This window comes from Toxorhynchites rutilus, chromosome 2 (assembly GCF_029784135.1).
Source record: "Toxorhynchites rutilus septentrionalis strain SRP chromosome 2, ASM2978413v1, whole genome shotgun sequence".
In the NCBI taxonomy this organism is placed as follows: Eukaryota; Metazoa; Arthropoda; class Insecta; order Diptera; family Culicidae; genus Toxorhynchites; species Toxorhynchites rutilus.
In genome coordinates, this window is record NC_073745.1 from 327,031,374 (window position 1) to 327,053,950 (window position 22,577).

The window sequence follows — 22,577 nt, forward strand, 5'->3', positions numbered from 1 at the left end:
TTTTGTTTCGGACTCTGTTGCCTCAAACTGGCTCTACATTACAAATTAAGCTACAGAAGACGATTTTGTTGCGTTCATTTGAAAGATGAGAAAATTTAGTACAGGATATAGTAGTGGAACATCTAAATAAGTGGATTTTAATAACATTTTGGAAGTGAAAAACATAAAAGTTAATTATTTTTAATGTGTTATTATTAATTTCATCCTGAAAAATTATATTAAACTAGATTGTTTTTATCAATTAAATTGAAGCTTTTTAACTGTTCTACAATTTGTTCTTTGACACCGAACTTCTATCGTTCTTAATTTGGCTGCAATATCGATATAAACAATTATTGGTGAAAATTCAAGCAAAATCTTCAAAAATCACGATTTTTACCCCACTGTACATGTAATAGCCACTTAAATTACATCTTAACGTTGAAAGGTTACATTTCTTCTTAAAATAAGTCATATTTGAAATATAAAAAAAATATTGTTTTCCAAACTGTATATAATCGAGTCCAAAATTGTATATAATCGAATCACATATAATCAAGTCCGACCTGTACTCAGTTGTTACTTTTATTCATTCCAAACGTAGTAAAAAGTGAATCTCACTGCTCGACTGCAAGTTGGCATCTCGTTGGGAACAAGTCATCGAACAAAACGGCGCATATTTGACTTAAAACAGATGATTGTAACTAATTTCATGAACAAATGAAAATTCAAAAAAAAATACCGCAGGACTTTTTTGACAGCCTAATATTAGTAGTGCTAGAATACAGCCATTGGAAGCACTAGTCGGTCTTTACTAACTAACTTTAACTAAATTTAATTGTAATTTTTGTATAGTTATAAGAGTAGAAGAAAGCATTGTTTAAGTCAAATAAATGTTCTGTGCGTCTTATAAAATTGTGCTGTGGTGTTGTCACTTTACGTGAACTGGTAAAATAGGGTTCAAATTGACCCTGGATAAGAGTTCCGTCACAAATCCGGAAACCCTGCAACGAAAATTTCTTTGAAACGGCGTGAATAGTGGTTCCAATTCGTAACAAATATTAAAAAATTAAAATATTAATATTAAAAGTCTATTCAAACTTTTAGGTATTATAGTAAATACTACGTGAATGATGGTAATCAGTAGACAATTTTGCCATTTGACTATTGATGATTTTTTTTTAGAAAAATAAAAAATACTTTTGTTTTTTAAATGGGTACTTTGAGGGTATGGCATGAAAATACTACTTCATAGTTTATTTAAAAAAATAATTATTAAAACAAATAAATAATAGTAAGTCCCTGACCTCGATAACCAATTTTCAAGGCTTTCTGACATACTTCACACGAGGTTCTGAGGTGTAGGCGGTCCAACTTGTTTCAAGGCGCCATCCTCGCAACTATCCGGGCCGATAAGAAGAATGCTGCTGTTTTCTTCGCAGTATGTTACGGGTCATTATCTTGCTGGAAGGTGAAGTTATCCTTGAGCCTCATTTTAAGCATGGATTCTCCCAGGTGCTCGCACAAAATGTCGATGTAACCATTGGCAGTCATAATACCGTTGACCTGCGCTAAGTTTCCCACCTCAGCTCACGAGAAACAGCCCCACACCATGATGATTTCACCATCGAGCTTCATATTCGGTTGTAGATGCCGGTCCAGGAGGTTATCGTCGCTCTTTCGCCACACCTTTTTTTCGTTAAACAGCTCGGACTTGTGCTTTCAGAACTCCAGCGACTTGTTGACATGGTCCCTCTCAAACTGAAGTGGTTTTTTTTGTTGATATTGCTGATCATCGGTCGCTTTTTGGCGAAAGAGCTCTCCAAGTTCCGTTCCACCAAACGTCATCGAATGATGCGACTGAAAAGGTCCAGATCCAACCTTTCATTAATCGCCCGAATGGCCGTTCGTGGGTTTTTTTTAACTTCCTGGATGATTAGCGTGTCCATTCTTGTATCAGTCTTACATTTAGGTCCTCTTCCCGATCGATCGGTCACAAAGCTGGACCGCATCATGACCTACTAATTACCGTAAAAGTAGGTGTTATTGACTGGAATACCGAAAAGTTTGAAAAACCTCTTAATGTTGGAATACTTTGATTTTTTTTCATTTGAGAACCTTTGAAATGAAGTTGTTTTTTTTGCGCCCATCGGTGTAACTTCAACTTTCGTCTTTTGACCACTCGATTTCATTCCATTGCCCTTCTTCATTGCATGCGACTCCTTCTGGCAGTGTTCCGGTATTGAATTCGTTGGCGGTATCATAACCCGACAACGCTGCTTCACTACGACGCAGGTTATAATTACGTCTATCGGTAGTATACACCTCACGGAAAGGTTTTAGAATGCTGCACACGGTGAATTTAGCGCGAGTTTTTGAACCAAAATGTCCAAAATTTATGTTTGATTCGCGACTTCCATTAACTATATCTTCTTTGAAATACAATGAATAGTTACGAATTTATCAGCACTGAATGAGGAAACATTTCAAATTCAACCACTAGGAGCGCTGCAGTAAAATAAACAGTGCGTTCAAATATTAAATGATTCGAGCTTTATATTTGACACCCTGATCACCAATGCCTTGAAAAGAACTCACCACTTTCTATCGCGGTGACTGCGAGCGGATGAAGTTGTTTCCTTTTATTTTAAAAGAGAATTCTTTTTTTTATTTTAGTGACTTTCAACACATTTCGGCTGGTTCGTCACTTTTTACTTCCATTTTTGGAAGAATGTCGGGAGTGAGAATTGAACTCGTGATCTCTGCGTGAGAGGTATGAATGTTACCACAACGCCAGATCATTTCCGCTTTTTAAAAGAGAAACCGAAGTGAGGTGTCGACTATCACCCTAAGAGGAAAATTGTTTTTGAACACATCGGAAAGTTGATGGGGTGCCGTGTTGTGGATGCAATCACGTTGCAATTTTATTCGCAACTTCAAATCCAAGGTGGAACTCGATTGAAAAAAATACAAAATGTCGGTTTTTATGCCGTCTGGTAGAGAGTGTTTGTGTTTTTAGGTGCATCACACGCTCACATTGTTGTTATTTTTATTAACACCAGGTTTACGGGACGCGTCATTTTGACACATTTCGAAGTTTATAAGGAAAATTACAAAAAAAATGGTTGCATTTTTTTGTTATTTTTGTAATGACTTTAATCCCATGATCAAGGTTTATTTTCTTCAAAAGTGTTGATATATCGAAATTCTCTATGTGGTATACCTACGAGGGTCGTTCAAAAAATAAGTTTCAGTGTCCCAGAAATCACGGAAAAATAAAGTTAGGACAAAAAACAAGGTGATTTTCGTAATTTACGTTTTATTTTCTATTTTTCTACATAATCGCCGTAAAGTTCTAGGCATTTTCATAGCATTCATAGCGTGCTACTAGTTTCTGTATCCCGAGCGTGAAGTGCGTAGCGTCCAACTTTTTGAAGTACGATGTAACTGCGTCGCGAATTTCTTCAGTGTTATCGAATCGTTGACCGCCGAACGCCTGTTTCATCACCAGGCATAAGTGATAGTCGCTAGGGGCGAGGTCTGGGGAGTAAGGAGGATGCTCGAACACAGTCCATTTGAATTTTTTCAATTGCTCTTGAGTAACGCGAGCAGAATGGGGCCATGCATAATAGTGGATGAGGAACACTCCTTTCGTCAATAAACCTGGCCTTCTGTTTCTTTAAAACAAGTGTGCATATTCATGTATTTCAGTTCCTGGACACTATGGCCTATAAACAAACTAAGATATGTGGAAAATAATCAACTGTTTAATTGAGTTTTTCTTCGAATTTTGGTTTGTTTGATGCCTTCTTATTTTGTTCAACTTTTTTTTACTAAATTAGTTAACATTATATTTTTTTTTTGTTTTTACTTTTACTTCACTTTAGCCTAAAGTTTCATGTTCGTTTTGCTTCCGGTGATGAATTTAAGAAACGGTACGGTTTCTTCTCGATCATCACCATAACCTCTCTTATCCAATACCGTATTTCAAATTTGGTTTTAAATTCTTATTAGTAATGAAATGATTAGTGAACAGTTATGCTTGGAGGCACATATTTTGCATTATTTTGTGAAGCAAAAATCAACAAAACCGGTGGTGACGTCTTGACAGAGTCCACGGTGCACGTAAATGACAGGAAAATCTTGATGTTTTAACATCAATGATGGGATTGATGGCAACAGCCAAAGAAATGAAACTTCAACCTCCCATTAACACCACTTGTGTGCTTGTGCTTCTCGAACGTCACGAACGAACGAACAAACGTTCCATTTTCTTCAAAAACAACATAATCAGCATTGCTCAAAGCCGACAACCGAAGCGTGAAGCGTCTACCCCCTAAACCGCATCACCCCCTCTCGAAAAACTTGTCGGCGAAAGCCGCCACCAGAAGAAGCATAACTTTCCAGAACTCGGCTCGTTTCAAGTAATAACTTTGACAACTTGAATCTTTCCGGAATTGAATCTTTACTACCCTGCATGTATAATTGAAATCCGTGGCAGCGCGAAAATGATCGGACCACGGACCGGAATCCGAATCCGAAACTTGCCAGACATATCAGCCGGCGTATCAGTTTAGGAGGTGACTTGTTGGTCCCGATGAGGGGAAGCTGGTACCAGCTGCGGGGCGAAGGAAGTCAACAACACCCATTCTGGCGACCGGAAAACAACGTCATGTGATTGGTGCTGTTGTTTTTCTTTGTTTTCTCTGCCTAATTCCTAGCGAAGTGAGCAGAAAAATGCGCTTTATTATCTATTGAAGAATATGATAAAGTTATCTCATTATAAGTAGGATTGGAAAAGTTTTTTTTTGTGTTTTGTGCTCCTTCTGTTATTGTAAACAATGTTTTACTGACGTTTCTTTAAAATTCGTGTGTATCGGAAGATTTCCAGTAATTTTCATTTTCATTTCAGAATGTGTTGCAATGGGTTCAGACACTAACCTTGAAACCACCTTTGGCAGCCAATCACCTCCGCAATATTTGGCCAGAACCGGGTCGTTCGTACTGCTGCCATCGTAGAATATCAGATGGTCACGTTCTCCTGTGCAATCGGACCACGCCCGGACCGCCCGGGACGTCTTGTTTAGACTGGCAATTGACCTGTAACGAAAGGGTAGAGCGAAAAAAAAAATGAAACACAAAAATTACCAATCAAACATTGCCCAGTTTTGGCTGAACAGAAGTGGATGAAGGTCGATAAAGGTGAGGTAGAAATTTAAGTCCTGCCTCCAGGTTCTTGTTTGGGTTAAACATTTTGTGAGGACGAGCACTTTTCGTGTTGCGACATGAAGGATCGGTAACGGGTTTCCTGGAAGGAAACAACGAAACCGCTAGAACAAATTTTCGGGAATTTTTTCTTTCTGCTTTCTGAGGCTAAATTGAACGATTTGAACTCGCTAATCAACTGTTGGATATTAAAATCTTGTAAAATACATGAACAAATTAGGGGAACGGGACGCAAAATATGAAAAATGTTGATGATTTGTATGAATTTGGCAGATAGGGAGAGGAACGTCACGACCCATCTTTCAGTTTGACCATGTCAAGCCGATTTAAACTGGCGAAAAGCATTGGAAAACACATTGAAAAAAAAAAACCATCCATAATGATGCCCTCGACGAAAAAAAGTACGAACAAAAAAACCCTATGCAGTGGTTTCGGGGAACGCTTCCAGGAACTCAATGGGCAACAACTGGTCGGGGTCGGAGGTTACGGAACCGGATGAGGGTCATTTTCGCCAAGCGGTTTGCAGGCTGAGGTCAGTACCGGATCGGAATAATTTCCGGGAAATTTTCATTATGATTCATTATTGATTATGTTAACGGTAGCCAACACTGGGCACAACAGTAGCCCCCAAAGAGGGGGGCGAGGGGTAAGCATACCGTGTCTCATTGTGGGAAACGACACCGTCCGTTTGGACGGAATCGATAGACTTGAGTGGTGGGGCGGAGAGTAATCATCGCATGCCAGGAGCATCGCGTGACCCGCTGGGGTTGTGTGTTTTTGTTGATGAGCTCAATTGCCACGATGAGCATTACAACGGAATTATAATTAATGTTTGATTAAGCAGAATAGTTTTCCGCCACTGTTTCGTCGTGGGTTGGATGGAAATGATCGTAAATACTATAAATCAATGGGATACTCTATGATTTCTTTGGTTTTATTATGATTGCAAGGAGTTCCGTGATTATATAGCGAACAAACGCATACAATATCAACAAACACTGGCGACTCTGCACTCTGTCCAACTTTTGTAAGACCGAAACGAGTGATTTTTGTTCGTTCCGACCATTTTGACATGCCTTTGACCAGCTTTGTTTACGAACCCAAAAATTTTACATTTCTCTACGAGACAAGTTTTGCTCCAAATCTGGTACACCGAAAATATGAACTTGAAAAATATACATAATACTAACCCCATTTCGATTTGAGTTCGAATTTTGTCGATACGAGTTACTCGTTTCGAAATGCGCAATGCCACCCCAGGATAATCTTGGAAACAAACAATGTTTCAATTTATATTCTAGTGTGTAGGTATTTGTGTCTACCATACACTGCATGATTTTCTTATGTGTGTGTGTGCAAGCGCTGAACGTAAACGAAAGTTTTCGTATTTTCAACTGTCAAGTTTCTATAAGACCAGCTACATTTTCTGTTGTTTTAGTTGTTTTGATCAATTAACCCTTTCATCGCCCCGTCACCCAGATGTGGGTGACACTTTTCTCGTTCATATCTCGTTTTCTTGTTTTGTAGAATAATCAAAAAATTAATAACATGAAAAATCTAGTTTTTATACTATACTTTTGAACGGTTCTAATTGGGTCAATTGTGAGTATGTTTGTTTGTTTATCTGTACGGTTGTCCCATATCAATAGAAATTTAACCCCTGACTGATTCGCAGTTTAAGAAAAAGTCTAAACAAATATTTTGGTTTTATATGGATTTTCAAAGATTTTCCATCTCTTAACTAAATCGTCCTCCAACACATCAAAATACAATTTAATGCCAATTAACATGAATTTGAACCTAACGATAAGATAGTCGTTTAAGTATTGTTTGTTTCATATGACTTAACGGGAGACAACGTGATTCGCTACAAATTCAGACATTCTCATTAAATAGACCTTTTAATAGTGAGCCTCGAAACAGTCCATATGCAACTCATAATGAATTGCTGAAGGGGTTCCTCATAAGAGGTAGATTCCTCAATGCTCCATGTTTAATTTATGAACTTCAATTCCGACCTGTACTTAATAAATCTTTGCCCTAACCACCCAAAGAGAGGGGATACATCAATTTCTAAATTTTGAGCACGTTCCAACCATTCCTCCGCCGTAGTCTATTGCCCCTTTCTCCTCTCCCTCTGCAGAGCGCGAGGCCTGCACTTAATCAACCACTCGAACCGGTCGCGCTTGGCCAAGGTCTTATTCGGGAAGCACTGTGCAAACACCAAGAAAGGAAAGAACAAAAAAAAATCGGAAGTTCATAAATTAGACATTTTTATTGTCGCGTCGCTTATTTTGCAGCCACCTCAGAGCGACAGCCCCGCCTCCCACCGGATGTCTTGTCCCTTTGCACCTCACGGACAACCAAAAAAAAAAAACAGGCGATAGCAACTTCTTACACCGGGGCGCAAAAGGCTTGTCTTGTTGGCACTTTCCAGAGCGGACGAACGGAAAAATAACGTCCCACCGACGTCGTCTTCGTCGTTGGCGTCGTTGGCGTCGTTGGCGTCATCGTTCGTCCTGTCGTTATCGCCTCGATACTGCCAAAAGAGCGCCCTCCGTTGTGTTGGCCGCGTTGTACATCGACATTTTTCATTGGCGGTACATTCTTTTTTTTTCTGTGGATGTGACCCGTCCCCGTCGTTGGTGTTTTTCTCGCACTCTCTGCTCGAATTCCATGTGATTCACCTCCTGCGGATATTGCGGAAATGGAATTCTAGGAAAGGGATGTAGTTCGTTTTATTTCGCTCCGGCGTTCAATGGTTTGGCAATCCCTTTCTCTCCCCTTCGCCCTTTATTTTTCTTCTTCGGTGAACTTTAGATTCCCTTTTTTTACTCCTTACTTCATTGAAGTGTACGATGCAGTTTGTGCTGAGCGGGCAAAAGCTGCTAGAATGTTATTTCGCAAATAACTCATTCTCTCAATGGAACTAGTTTCGGACTTCCTTCTTCTTGTTTTTTTTTTTCATTTAATTTGTTTTCCTATATAGAAAAATTAACATTTTTATGAATGTTGTTCGGTCGGATTATCCACGGAATGATTAATGGCCGGTCGCTGGCAAGTCAACCAAAGCATCGCCAGGCTCTGAAGTTAGCCTGGACCGGATGTGGCGTCAGCGAAAGTGTGCTCGTTTCCCACGACGACCCTGTGGACCAAAGCTGGTGCAAATTTGTGCATTCTGGGAAAGAAAAAGACAGGAATCCAGACGACGAACAAACATGTTCATAAATCATGCAGCCTGCAGCAAGACAATGGCCCATGAAGAAGGTAAAACGGAACCGGAAGGCGAAAAACAATATCCCCAGAAAATGTGACCAACCGAGTGGTCTGCTTGGTGCGGAAGAAAATCTGGAAAATCTGGCCAAAGTTTTGGTCGTTTTTGCGCTGAGTCTAGTGGTCTCGTAGAGCAGATAATTGAGCACACTTATAGAAGAGCGTTTCTTTTTGCCGATACGGTGGCTATCAGTGAAAATCAGTTGCTGAAATGGGCACACCGAAAAGCTACTGTAATCTGATGAGATCAACGAATAATTTCGTTGGCAAAACAATGCCGCCATCATCCACGGGAACTCGTAGTTTAGTCTACTAAATTTATGAAACCGTAACATTGCCAAAGCGACGGCCAGCAGAGGACCAATTAACTTCTGCTGTTTATGCTCAATTCCGGTAAACAAAAGAAGAAACACAGAACACGGGCAGCACGTGAAAGCTCTGAATTTATGAAGTCACTCGGTTCTGATGGTCCTCCATTCCCCAGTCCAGTATTCATCGCCCACGAGGCTCCGCGAGGTAACGTAAACACCCGAACAGATTGGAATTAGTCCCGCCAGCATCGCGGCCACGATGATGATTACGGTTTCTGTTTTCATACGTTTGTCAACTAATAAAGTTTCGAAACTGATGACAACTGATTACGAGACGAGAGGGTGAATTTCGATTTCGTTTGGTGTTAAGACACCGGGGAACAATAAATCCGCCATTTTAAATAGGAAAGCTGCTCCACGTCCGTCTCCTATTGATCGCTCTCGTTGTTTCGAGCTTCTAGGAGTGAGAAAAAATATGGTGCCCCGTTTCGATGTTGAATCCATAGAGCAATTCCAAATGAAATCGCTTTGAAAATGCAGATTTTTAAAACATGTATTTTTGATTCGAATGAATGTTTGTATTCCGTTTGGCATGAAGGGAATTTTTTGACGCAAGTGCAACTTTTATCGATTTTAGTAAGAGAAATCTTTGATAATTTATATCTCAAAAACTATGAGTCGTACCAAAATAGTTTCTTAGAAGGAGTTCTAGAGTATTGATGTTTAAACGTGAAAAATATACACTTAGAAATTTTTTTTATAAATTTCATACAATAGAAGTCATGTGGTAAAACTATATTAGACGAACTTTGTGAAACATCGAATTTTTATGAAGTTTCCAAACTTATAATTTTCGTATGTTAACCCCTTCCCGTATTATTTAATACGTTACACATTAAGTGGTTTCACTACTCTGCTGAGCATTTTAGCGCCCTATGTTATGCAAGTACACCACGAGTGGGATTCGATGTTGTACGGCAAAGGGTTAGAATTTTAGGCACAAATTATGAATCATGATGTGATTTAAACCGAAAAAAAAGCTAATTATCGATCTCCTTCTAAATGAAGCCGTTCTCGAGATATGAGGGGGTCAAGGTTGCGTTACTAACTGTGTATACGAGATAGGAAATTGCGTTACGTAGGAGAGAGTGGGATGTTTAGTGTTGCATAATTTGTGCACGACGCCTAAGCGAACGTTCAATGCCAACCCTTCACAATTTCCTTCTGTTATAAATTTCCTAGTACAGGGTTTTCCATTTCGGGCTTCCGAAAGTATACAGCTCTGCGCTGACAACAGTTTGACATAGCTGTCAACCAAAGTGTCATATCGTTAGTTGAATGTCTGCCATTTTATAATATGGATCGTTTTAGCATCGCACAACGTGTGAATTTTGTTAAATTATATTATAAAAATGATGAAAAACCGGCAAATGTTTTTCGAGCATTACGGACGGATTTTGTTCGTCATTGACGGCCTACAGAGCACACAATCGCTGATGTAGTGCGTAAATTCGAACAAACTGGATCCGTAGCGGATATTGTGAAACCTGTGCATCATCGTAATGTGCGTTCGGCCGAAAATATTGCTGCTGTTGCTGCCAGTGTGGAGGATGACCCGAATGTTTCGATTCCACGGCGTGCTCAGCAATTGGGCTTGTCAAACACATCATTGTGGCGAATTTTGCATTTGGACTTGCAGCTACATCCATATAAAGTCCAACTGGTACAAAAATTAGAGCGTGGTGACCATGGAATGTGTCGGGCATACGTCGATTAGGTGAACGAACAACAGCAGCAAAATGCTGAATTTTCGCATCAAACTTTCTTCAGCGATGAGGCACATTTCGAGCTCGGTGGCTATGTGAAAACCCAAAATTTCCGTATATGGGGCTCAGAAAATCCACACGTGATTGTTGAGAGACCATTACATCCCTCAAAAGTCACTGTTTGGTGCGCATTATGGTCTGGCGGAGTCATCGGGCCGTATTTCTTTGAAAATGAGGACGGCGAGACGGTAACTGTGAATGGTGAGCGCTATGGCCGCATGTCAACCGATTTTTTTGCCACAAATTGAAGATATGGATACGGATGACATGTGGTTTCAGCAGGACGGCGCCACGTGCCACACAACACGACCGAACATGGCCATATTGCGAACGAAATTTGAGGGACGCATAATTTCGCGTTTTGGTGATGCCAATTGGCCGTCCTGATCATGCGATTTGAACCCGCTAGACTTTTTTTGTGGGGTTATGCGAAAGACCGTGTCTATGCCAACTCTCCGCAAACTCTTGAACATTTGAAAGACAACATTCGTGAAGTTATGATCGAGATACCACCCCATATGTGCCGAAAAGTCATCGAAAATTACCTGTTCCGGATCAAGGTGTGCGAGGAAGCCCTAGGTGGACATTTGAATGATTTTTTTTTTTTTTTTTTTATTAAATCGTTTATTTTTACAGGCTCAGTTACATAAGTTTAAAGGAGCCAAACTCCTGACTGTATTGTTACAAGTATATATAAACATTTTTCCTTAATTCTAATGTTAATGGTGTAGAAAACCGATTACTCGCGGTCTACTCGAGTTTAGAAGGGTGACATATTTTCTTCAGGAAAAGGAAGGGATAAAAGGATATGTTGACAATGTTCACTCTCACATTCACACTCACATTCATTACACTCAATTCTTAAGCCTATCTTATATCTAAAATGTTTTTACAGTTCACCTTATTCTATTGTTAATAAGAAGGGATTTGATTTCTCGCGAAGAAAAAGGAAAAGGAGAATATAAGGATATAAGGATAATCAGACACGAAGATCGATAACTTTTAGGAAGACATATATTTGGGACATGTAATCAAGGTCTAAACCAGCCAACACATCTCTCACCGGCACATTGGGCTGCCTTCCTCTAGCCCGAAGAGAGTTTTCTAAATTCGATCTGGCAACAAGATACTCCTCGCACGACCAAACAACGTGTTCGACGTCGTGGTAACCTTGGTCGCAGGCACAGATATTGCTGTCGGCAAGATCAAAACGAAAGAGTAGCGCGTTTAACGAACAGTGATTGGACATGAGTCGGGAGAAGGTGCGAATAAAGTCCCGACTCAAGTCCAGACTTTTGAACCATGGTTTGAGGCTAACCTTAGGGATAATTGAGTGGAGCCACCGGCCCAATTCATCTTCGTTCCATTTGCGTTGCCAGTTAACGATGGTATTTTTACGAACTAAAGAATAAAATTCATTGAAGGCGATTTGACGCTGATAAATTTCGCCTTCAATTGCACCTACCTTTGCTAATGAGTCAGCCCTCTCATTACCCGGAATTGAGCAATGTGAAGGGACCCAGACAAAGGTAATGACATAACAGCGTCTGGATAAAGCACTCAAAATTTCTCGTATTCTCTCAAGGAAGTACGGCGAGTGCTTTTCCGGCCTCACTGAACGGATAGCTTCGACAGAGCTAAGACTATCCGTTACAATGTAATAGTGTTCAACAGGTCGTGAGGCGACGCTGTCCAGCGCCCAATGAATTGCTGCCAATTCAGCAATATACACTGAGCAAGGATACTGAAGACTGTGTGAGGTGCTAAAAAAATTGTTGAACACTCCAAATCCTGTGGACTCATTCATAGAGGACCCATCAGTAAAGTACATATTATCACAATTGACACGCCCATACTTTGCTTCGAAAATCGTAGGAACGATCCCCGATCGATGATAATCTGGAATTCCATGGATATCCTGCTTCATGGACAGATCAAAATGTACAGAGGAATTGATGTAGTCAGGAAAACAAACACGGTTGGGAATATACGAAGAAGGATCAACCTGCATGGAGACGAATTCATGATATGAGCTCATGAATCCAGAATGAAAATTTAGCTCGATCAGCTGCTCAAAATTTCCGATCACCAATGGGTTCATGACCTTACACCGGATGAGGAACCGAAGAGATAATAAATTGAAGCGATCTTTTAGTGGGAGTAGGCCTGCCAAAACCTCGAGACTCATGGTATGCGTTGAGGGCATACATCCCAACGCAATACGGAGACAAAGATACTGAATTCGCTCGAGTTTAATGAGGTGTGTTTTGGCAGCTGATTGAAAACAGAAACTGCCATACTCCATCACTGAGAGAATAGTTGTTCGATACAACATTATAAGATCTTCGGGATGGGCTCCCCACCAGGTGCCGGTAATTGTACGGAGAAAGTTTATTCTTTGTTGACATTTTTTACTCAGATACCTAATATGGGCCCCCCAAGTACATTTGGAGTCGAACCATACCCCAAGATACTTGAATGACATAGCATGAGTGATCGGTTTACCCAAAAGTTGAAGCTTTGGTTTTGCTGGTCTATGCTTCCTAGAAAAAACCACCATCTCTGTTTTCTCCGTGGAGAATTCGATCCCTAGCCCAATGGCCCAGGTTGAAAAATTGTTCAAAGTATCTTGTAAGGGTCCTTGCAGGTCGGATTCGTTTGATCCTACGACAGACACCACTCCATCATCTGCAAGTTGTCTTAGGCTGCAATTTTGTGTAAGGCAATTGTCGATGTCGCTTACATAGAAGTTGTACAAAAGGGGGCTTAAACATGAGCCCTGGGGGAGGCCCATGTAAGAGAACCGACTTACTGCCGAATCTCCGTGAGAAAAGTTCAAATGTTTCTCACAAAGCAAGTTATATAACATATTATTCAATAGAGGCGGCAGACCCCGAAAGTGTAATTTGTCTGACAAAACCTCTATTGAAACAAAATCAAAGGCCCCCTTTATGTCCAAGAATACTGAAGCCATTTGTTTTTTTCCGGCGTAAGCCATTTGAATTTCTGAAGAAAGCAACGCAAGACAATCATTCGTCCCCTTGCCCCTGCGGAACCCATATTGTGTATCTGAGAGTAAGCCATTCGTTTCAACCCAACGATCAAGACGAAACAAGATCATTTTCTCCAACAATTTCCGTATACAAGACAGCATTGCTATTGGGCGGTACGAATTGAAGTCGGACGCGGGCTTTCCGGGTTTTTTAATAGCTATAACTCGTACTTGTCTCCAATCATCTGGAACAATATTATGCTCCATAAACCGATTGAATAAATTCAACAAGCGATGTTTCGCCACATCAGGGAAGTTTTTCAGCAAGTTGAACTTAATTCTATCCGATCCCGGCGCAGAATTGTTACATGAAAGGAGAGCAAGAGAGAATTCTACCATCGAAAACTCGGAATCAAGATCGCACCTATCTTGTGAAATATCTCGAACAATTTTTTGTACAGGAACGGAATCGGGACAAACTTTCCGTGCAAAATTAAAAATCCATCGATGTGAATATTCCTCGCTTTCATTCGTTGAAGAGCGATTTCTCATGTTTCGAGCCACTTTCCATAATTTTTTCATTGACGTTTCTCGTGACAGACCTCCCACGAAATTTCGCCAATAAGCACGTTTTTTCCCTTTGATCAAGTTTTTAAATTGATTTTCAAGGGATAAATACGTTTGAAAATTCTCAATGGTTCCACTTTTCCGAAAAGCTTTAAATGCATTCGATTTATCCTGATAAAGCTTGGAACATTGGCTATCCCACCATGGATTGGGAGGCCTTCGACGAATAGTGGAACCTGGGATGGGTTTCGTTTGAGCGCGAACCGCGCTGTCATAGATCAAACGAGAAAGGAAGTTATACTCCTCCAATGGAGGTAAACCATCTTTGGAATTGATGGCTAGAGCAATCGCGTCCGCATATTTTTTCCAGTCAATGTGTCTTGTGAGGTCATATGCCATGTTTATAGATTCAGAAGAATTCGACCCAATGGTGATGGAAATTTCGATTGGCAAGTGATCACTACCGTTGGGATCCTGGATTACATTCCACTTGCAATCTAACGATAGTGAATTCGAGCAAAGCGAGAGGTCAAGAGCACTTGGGTTAGCAGGAGGTTTAGGTACACGTGTTGTTTCCCCAGTGTTCAAAACGGTCATATTGAAGCTGTAACAAAGGTCATATATCAACGATGAACGATTGTCGTCGTACTGTTCCCCCCAGGCAGTTCCGTGAGAGTTGAAGTCTCCCAAGATCAATCGTGGCTCAGGAAGGAGTGAGCACATGTCAACAAGTTGCTTGCGGCTAACCGCAGATCTCGGAGGCCAATACAAGCTGACTATACAAAGGTCTTTGTCTCTGATGTTTGCATGACAGGCAACAGCTTCGATCCCTCCAATAGGTGGAAGGTCAATTCTAAAAAAAGAGTGACACTTATTGATCCCCAATAGTACCCCTCCGTATCTGTCATCGCGGTCCAAGCGTATTATATTAAAATCGTGGAAAGAGAGATCATTTTGAGAAGAGAGCCAGGTTTCGGACAGTGCAAAAACATCACAATTGACTTTATGAATTAAAAATTTGAATGTATCCAATTTAGGGGTAAGACTACGACAATTCCACTGTAAAACAGTGATATCTCCGACCTCTCTATTTAAATTAGACATCAAGAGAGATAATCATTGCAAGGAGGGGCCATGTTTGCATCAATTGTTGCAAAATTGTCTTTAATACTGGAAGCATTGAGATGACAATGGTTCTGATGGAGTCGGAAACATTAAAACACTTGAAGATTTGATCCAAAAGGTCAGACAACTTTATAAATCCCGATTGGGAAGTTGAGCTGGACGGAAAAATAGGAACAGTTGGGGTTTTTGATGTCCCCTCGAGTGCTGGGTCGTTCGAAGATGAACTATTCCCACGGAAACCAGGGGGAACCTGATTTTGCTTGTCCGCTGCACTCGATTTTTTAGGCAAGCTAACAGGGGGTATCACCGGAGGGACTTGTCCTTGAACTTTGGGAGTGGTCACATTTTTGCGCCGGGGATTCCCTTTGGAAATAACCGTTGTGCCCCCGCTAGCTGTGTCCGCTTCTATTTCGTCAACTGGCAACGTAGCGAAAACATTATGTGTGTTGATTGGTTGTTGCTCTTGAGCCAGTGGAGAAGCGCCCTTCAAAATTTCCGCAAAAGTGCGCTTCGAGCGTTCCTTCAAAGAGCGCTTCTGTTTATCCCAGCGACTCTTGTAAGTTTCACAAGCTGAGAGCTCATGTGGGGATCCCCCGCAATATGGACATTTATGCTCAGTCGCACTGCAGGATTTCCCCTCATGTTGCTCTCCGCAAGTGGCACAGCGCTCCTTGTTGGCGCAATAATCTGCTGTATGACCAACTGACTTGCATTTGTTGCAAGTCATGGGCTTTGGCACGAAGAGTCGCACTGGAAGCCTTAATTTATCCACCATAACGTAGTCAGGGAGGGCGGAACCAGCAAAAGTTACTCGAAACGAGTTGGACGGCGTGAATTTTTTTTCTTCCCCATTCTGGGAAACTTTTCCTAGTTGCTGGCAGTCCAATATTTTAATTTGCTTCAAAGGGAGCTGTTTAAATCTGCCATCTCCCTCTTTTATTATTTCGCTCGTCAGACCCGTTTCTGTAATCACCCCCGCAATTTCTACGTTATGGCAGGGCACATATACGCGATACTCTATTACAAAACGATTGTCGACAACAATATCGTTAGCGTGCTTCCGATTAGCCACGACAACACGCAGTTTGTTCGGTCTAGCCTTTCTAATTTCGACCACGGAGGAATAATATCTTGCCAGATCTTTAGAAATTTGAATGACATTTAGAGATTTTCCTTTTGGTTTGGGCCGGAAGAAAACAACCCTTGGGCCAGATCCAGGTGAATCTTCTGGATAGACCTTGACACGAGGAGAGGAAACAACTGAGGGGGACGAGGTCGATTGTTGAGCGGGATCAGGAACAGTAGGGCTGGGAGGCAAGTTCGGGAGTTGATCGGAAGCGGGAGCAGGAGATTGAGGGGGTGAAGAGGAAAGGTTTGCAAATTTTCTTGAGGGGGGCTTGTTTAGGTGACTTAACTCTCCCTCTAAAGAGACATCCGAGGGGGGAACGCGTTTAAGCGACTTTCCAGCTCCCGTAGATATGGAGGGGTAGACAGTGGATTCAATCTCCATGTCAACGGTTCCTTCTTCATCTGCCATTTAAAGTGGCAGATGTACACTTTTTAGTTAATTTTTCAATTTTTTGTTTGTTTTTTCTTTCTAAAGCTAATAAACTTAACCTAATAAAATTATTGATACTTATGATGCACACCACACCAATGCGGATAATCTCCAACGCGTATCAATCCTTCGGTGCAGCTGAACCGGTGTATCGCACCACAGCACGATAATGGTGTCGATGACGAGAGGCGATAAATTCACCAGCACACAGCACACAGCGCCCGCGCTGCAGGCCTTCTTCCTCCTGCTTGTTGTGTCCGCTTCAATGCAATCCAGCTACAATCTAGGGAATCCCGTTATTGCGCACAATCACTTGACCAGTCACGAGAATAACGGTATCACTTCAACGATACACGATCACGAAATATATGCGTCCGGCGGCTTCGAACTTAGGAAGACGAATGACATTTGAATGATGTTGTATTTCAAACATAATGGCATAAACCAAACTTTAATTTGAAATAAAAGTTTCATCGAAATTCGAATTCTAAGTGTGTTTTATTTCAATTTACTTTCGGAATTTAAAGTTGGAAAACCCTGTACTTCTATCAAAACTCGTCATTATAATATTCACAATTGAGGGGCTTTGAATGAAAGGGGTGTAAGTGATTCGATCGTTTTCTCTACATCGACTCTCTCTTCTGGTCATAACTTAGCTGCAAACTCATTTTCAGCTGTATTTGACAATGTGGAAGATAGGTCAGAACTTCATCTGTCGGATTCTATAGCAAACTCAAATTGGAACGTTTTTGCAGTTGAGTTACTAATCAAAGAAAAAGTTGACGAAGAGAAATCGATCAAGTCACTTACTCCCCTTGCATTTTAAGCCCCTCAATTCTCTTCAAGATTGTTCAATCACTTGCAATTAACATGTTTCTCCATTGCATGGAATACATGGTCGATACAGAGAATATTAAAATATACAGACAACTTAAATCGGTCAATTCCTTTCTCGAGTTTTACGCTTACCAACACATTTGGCGATCCATTTTTACTCATACAGCTACTCCATGCCAAAAAGATATACTAGTTCTCAGATGTCCGTGAAAAGTGATTGTTTTGTTTCTTATCGCAATATATTAAACCCGTATTTTTATATTTTTTCGTTAGACCAGTTCGATTTCAGCGTGATCCGGAAAAACAGTTTTTTCCCATTTTTTTCCGAAAATAAAGGGTGTGTCACATCAAATTGCATCACGGAAAAAACGCTGTAGAAATTCAATGTTTAGGAATTATATCTTCAGCTTTCGCTTATAATCAGATAAGAGTGTATAGATCACGTTGGCCATGCTTCACTGTTTCGTAAATTTGGAAAAATGTCGTCGAACGAAAAAGAGCGTCGTGAATTAATCCTGTGCACTCAGTTCGAGAATCCGGAGTTGTCACATCGGGACATCGGGAAGATACTGGGAATCGTCCAATCCACGGTCAGCAGAGTACTAAAACGATACTTCGAGAACCTAACCATCGACCGGAAGGTGAGGAACGGCAAAAATGGATGCTCCGTCAGTGAAAAAGATCACAAGCGCGTAGTTAAGCAGTTTAGACGTGATCCGAGAAGTTCGGTCCGGGATGTCGCCAATAAGCTGAATTTGTCAAGTTCATTCGTCCAGCGGACCAAGCAGCGGGAGGGCCTGCGTACATACAAGGTTCAGACGGCTCCTAACCGCGATGAAATGCAAAACATGGTGGGGAAGACGCGAGCCCGGAAGCTGTACACCGAAATGCTGACGAAGCCGCATTGCCTGGTAATGGACGACGAAACCTACGTCAAAGCGGACTTTCGTCAGCTGCCGGGCCTGTTGTTCTTCCCCGCAGAGGACAAATTCAGCGTTCCGGAGGAGATTCGCAAGCAGAAACTATCCAAGTTTGCCAAAAAGTACATGGTGTGGCAAGCGATCAGCTCTTGTGGAAAGCGGAGCGCCCCCTTCGTGATGACCGGCACGATAAACGGGCAGGTTTACCTTAAGGAGTGCCTACAGAAGCGCTTACTACCACTATTGAAGCAGCACGAGGGCCCGACCATCTTCTGGCCGGATCTCGCTTCGTGCCGCTATTCAAAGGACGTGTTGGAGTGGTACGAAGCCAACGGGGTCACCTTCGTGCCAAAGGAAATGAACCCGCCCAACGCGCCGGAGCTTCGCCCAATAGAGAAATATTGGGTGATTATGAAGCAGGCCCTCCGGAAGAACCCAAAAGTTGTCAAATCGGAGGCGGACTTCAAGAGAAAATGGATTTCTGTTCAAAAAAAACTACAACCTGACGTTGTACAGAACCATATGGACGGGGTAAAGAGGAAGGTGCGAGCATACGGGCTTGGGCTCGAAGTATGAATAAAAAGAAAATGCCAAAAGTTGTTTAATAGTTTTTATTTTACTGTCTAAAATTTTCAAAAGGATCGGTCTACTGGGCGAATTTCTACAACGTTTTTTCCGTGATGCAATTTGATGTGACACACCCTTTAACCTTTACAAAAATTCATAACTTTTGAACTACTCGACCGATTTCGATGACCGATGTATCAAATTGAAGTCAATTATCTTATCTTTTTAAAAAAATATGGATGGGTTATACCTATGATATAAACGCAAGGTTGACGTAGGACTGCCGTTGGCTTAGTCATCAATTTATTTCTTCAATTACCAATAATCCCACCTCAGATGTTCCCCATTGGGTACGATATCGTCGCTGCGCAGAGCTTTCTTTTGTGTGTATTGATTAAATTATTGATAAAACTAGTGAATGAATGAAACTATTTACGAATTCAATTACAAACAAATTCCAATTTAAGTCAATTCATGCATTATGGTAATAGTTATCGCAGCAAATACTTATCAACATTTTGCCTAATCATCAAACGGTATGCGTAGAAGTTCAGTGAGCTGGCGACATGAAGATATGTCTTCCAATGCAGTCTCGAATAATCGAGGCATAGTGTTTCATTTGTACCAGCTTTGGTAGACAGTGATAGCAAAACGAATTCCGGAGTGTAGAAATGCTTGTGGGTATAAAAGTGTTGTCGACTTTAATCTATCGGCAATGCCGATTTCCCCTGGCTCCATGGATTTGAAGTCTGTGTTAGGGAAACATTTCAATTTCCAGAAACGCAAGTGAGTACAAAAGTACCCGCTGCTTGCATCTATTTTGTAATATAGATTTCCCCTGACTTCATGGTTTTGAAGTCTGTGTTAGGGAAACATTCCGATTTACAAAAACGCAAACGAGTACAAAAGTTCCTACTGCTTCCATCTATTTTTCAATGCCACTTTCTCCTGGCTCCGTAGTTTTAAAGTCTGTGTTAGGGAAATATCCATTCATTCCAGTAATGGTACCTCAATCGTTGCGCAATCATAACTGAGTGGATTTCCAAGCAACACTCGGTTTTATACCGATTTGTGTGATTTCAATAGCCTGTTTTGAAAGCAATTTTAGGGCTATTCAAACAAGTTTTTGGATCAAAAAGTAACAAACATATAACGTGTAGACATTTTATCTTTCGAATGCAGTGTTTATCGTACCATTTCGTTCAGTTGTTTAGGAGCTATTAACGCTCAAAATCTCGTTCTCCAGCGTAACGTTTTCATATCCGAAACTTTGAACTTACACCCCAGTATAGAAATGAAAGACGTAGTCCTACGTCAAAATTGTAAGAGGTTGTATATAGGACACGACCGCATATTTTCGAAGTAGAACTACGCAATTGCATTATTCAATTCACTTGTTTACCACTTCGAATATTATTTTAAAATGAATCGATATTTTTGTAATAGATTAAGTTCTTCGTAACAAATAAATTTGATGAACGTCCTTTTACGTTTGATATGATGCCAAGGACTACCACAATATAGGAACGGAAGAATTGTCAAACGATCATTGTATTTTATATTTTCCTCTGAAATTGTTGCATATCTCATGTTCACGTAGTTCTCGAACCGCGAAAGTTCATTCATCTCTAGTATCTGAAATGCCGATTTTCTCAGACTTCTCAGTTTAAAAGTACGTTTTAGTGAAACATATTTCGGTCTGCACAACGAAAAACGAGTACAAAAGTACTCAACACCAAGAAATACCTTCGACTTGCATGTATTTGCATAGCGGATTCCCCCATACACATTAATTTTGGAGTCCGTGTTAGGGAAACACAGCTCAGTGGGAAAAAATTACCACCGACTTGCATGTTTTGACAAGAGAATTTGTTCACAGTGAAAATAGTTATCAACGTTAACTTTATTTCATAAAGACGAGACCTGTTTTCTGATTTGGCACCCTTCCTGAAAGACATAGTTCTATGTCAAAATATTATACTCGCAAATAAAATGGATTCCGTTTTCGTAATTTTTTATTGTATCTATTTTTAATTGTTTACATAGTCTCAGGACCAAGGGTGCTATTTTTTTTGACGTAGGACTACGTCTTACAAAAAGGGTGCCAAATCAGAAAACAGGTCACGTTTTTATGAAATAAAGTTAACGTTAATAACTATTTTTGCTGCGAACGGATTTTAACGATTTGCATACCAATCGAATCAGAAACTTTCTAAGATTTGTTTGATATGCTAAACATTACAATCCCATAGTCTGTATATGGATAAAATTGATGAAAATTGGAAGCATTCCAATTTCCCCATACGCTGTGAACGCTAGCGAATATTTCACTTGAATATTATCGCTGCAACTGTGCGCATCTGTTAGACGCGTGTTTGATGCTTGTTGAATGGCTCTCGTTAAATACTCAGTGCAATGCGTGCATTGATGTAAAGAAACAAATTGCGACATATCAGTGTACTGTTCTCGCAAAAGCAAGAAAGAATCGTTGCTTCTCGAAATGATTTTACAAAACCACGCAAGCCATTAAACATTTTCAGGGTCCCCGAAACTTTTTTACTAAAGAGTTATCTATGAACTTTCGACGTATTAGTAAATAATATCCGAAATGATAAACCAACAAATTTCAAGGAAAATATTGCGTAGTCCTACGTCCTAAGCGGTCGTGTCTCGGATTCAACCCCTCGAATTTTTTTATATTTTTTTCTTGAAAGCTGAGATTTTTTTTACATAACGTATGCAAAAATCAGAGAGTCGTTATTTTTTGTTCTTGAGTTATGAATTTTCCCAATTAACCGATGCACAGTGGGGAATCGCTGGCCACCAGGCAAAAAACGAAATTGGCGTCAGTTGTTTCGTAATACTTTTTCCTTACTTGCTATATTATTCAAGTGCTTAAATCATAAGCGTAATATCGTCAAATTTTTCATGACTTTTCAAAGCTCGACATATTGACGTTATTTAACAGTTTTTTGAAAGAAAGTACATTACTTTGAAACGCTCTGCAGCTTCAATGATAGCTTGGATTTTTTGGCGTCAAAGGAAACATTGTTCAAAAAACTATACAAAATAAATCTCTTGCATTGCTGCGGTTGTGACTACATTCAAAATTCAGGTAAAAATATAAGCTTTCAATTGAATACTGTCCGATGCTGCACAAAATTGCGCGAATTGTCGTTTTAGTGAGAAAAGCGGTGGCAAGTTTCATTTCAATTTCAGTTTAATTTACAACGTTGTGTGATTCCAGTGTCATTGCTTCCACGATTCGTTCAAAATAAATATCAGCGACGTATTAGAAAAACAAATTCATAATTTCGTTGAGTCTTATAACGGAGTCTTCAACTTCAGCGGTACCACACAATTCAAAATCTAGTAAGAGGTTTATTCATGGTTTGA

At 40.5% G+C, this 22,577-nt stretch overlaps 1 protein-coding gene across 1 annotated transcript in view; it reads right to left on the minus strand.

The window, feature by feature from the left end:
- The window catches only part of LOC129771902 (uncharacterized), a 473,701-nt gene that overhangs the window by 48,630 nt on the left and 402,494 nt on the right, over window positions 1-22,577 (minus strand). The window contains exon 9 of the mRNA XM_055776027.1: window positions 4,921-5,079. Within this exon, the coding sequence (XP_055632002.1) occupies window positions 4,921-5,079 (159 nt within the window). The remainder of the gene's footprint in view (window positions 1-4,920; window positions 5,080-22,577) is intronic.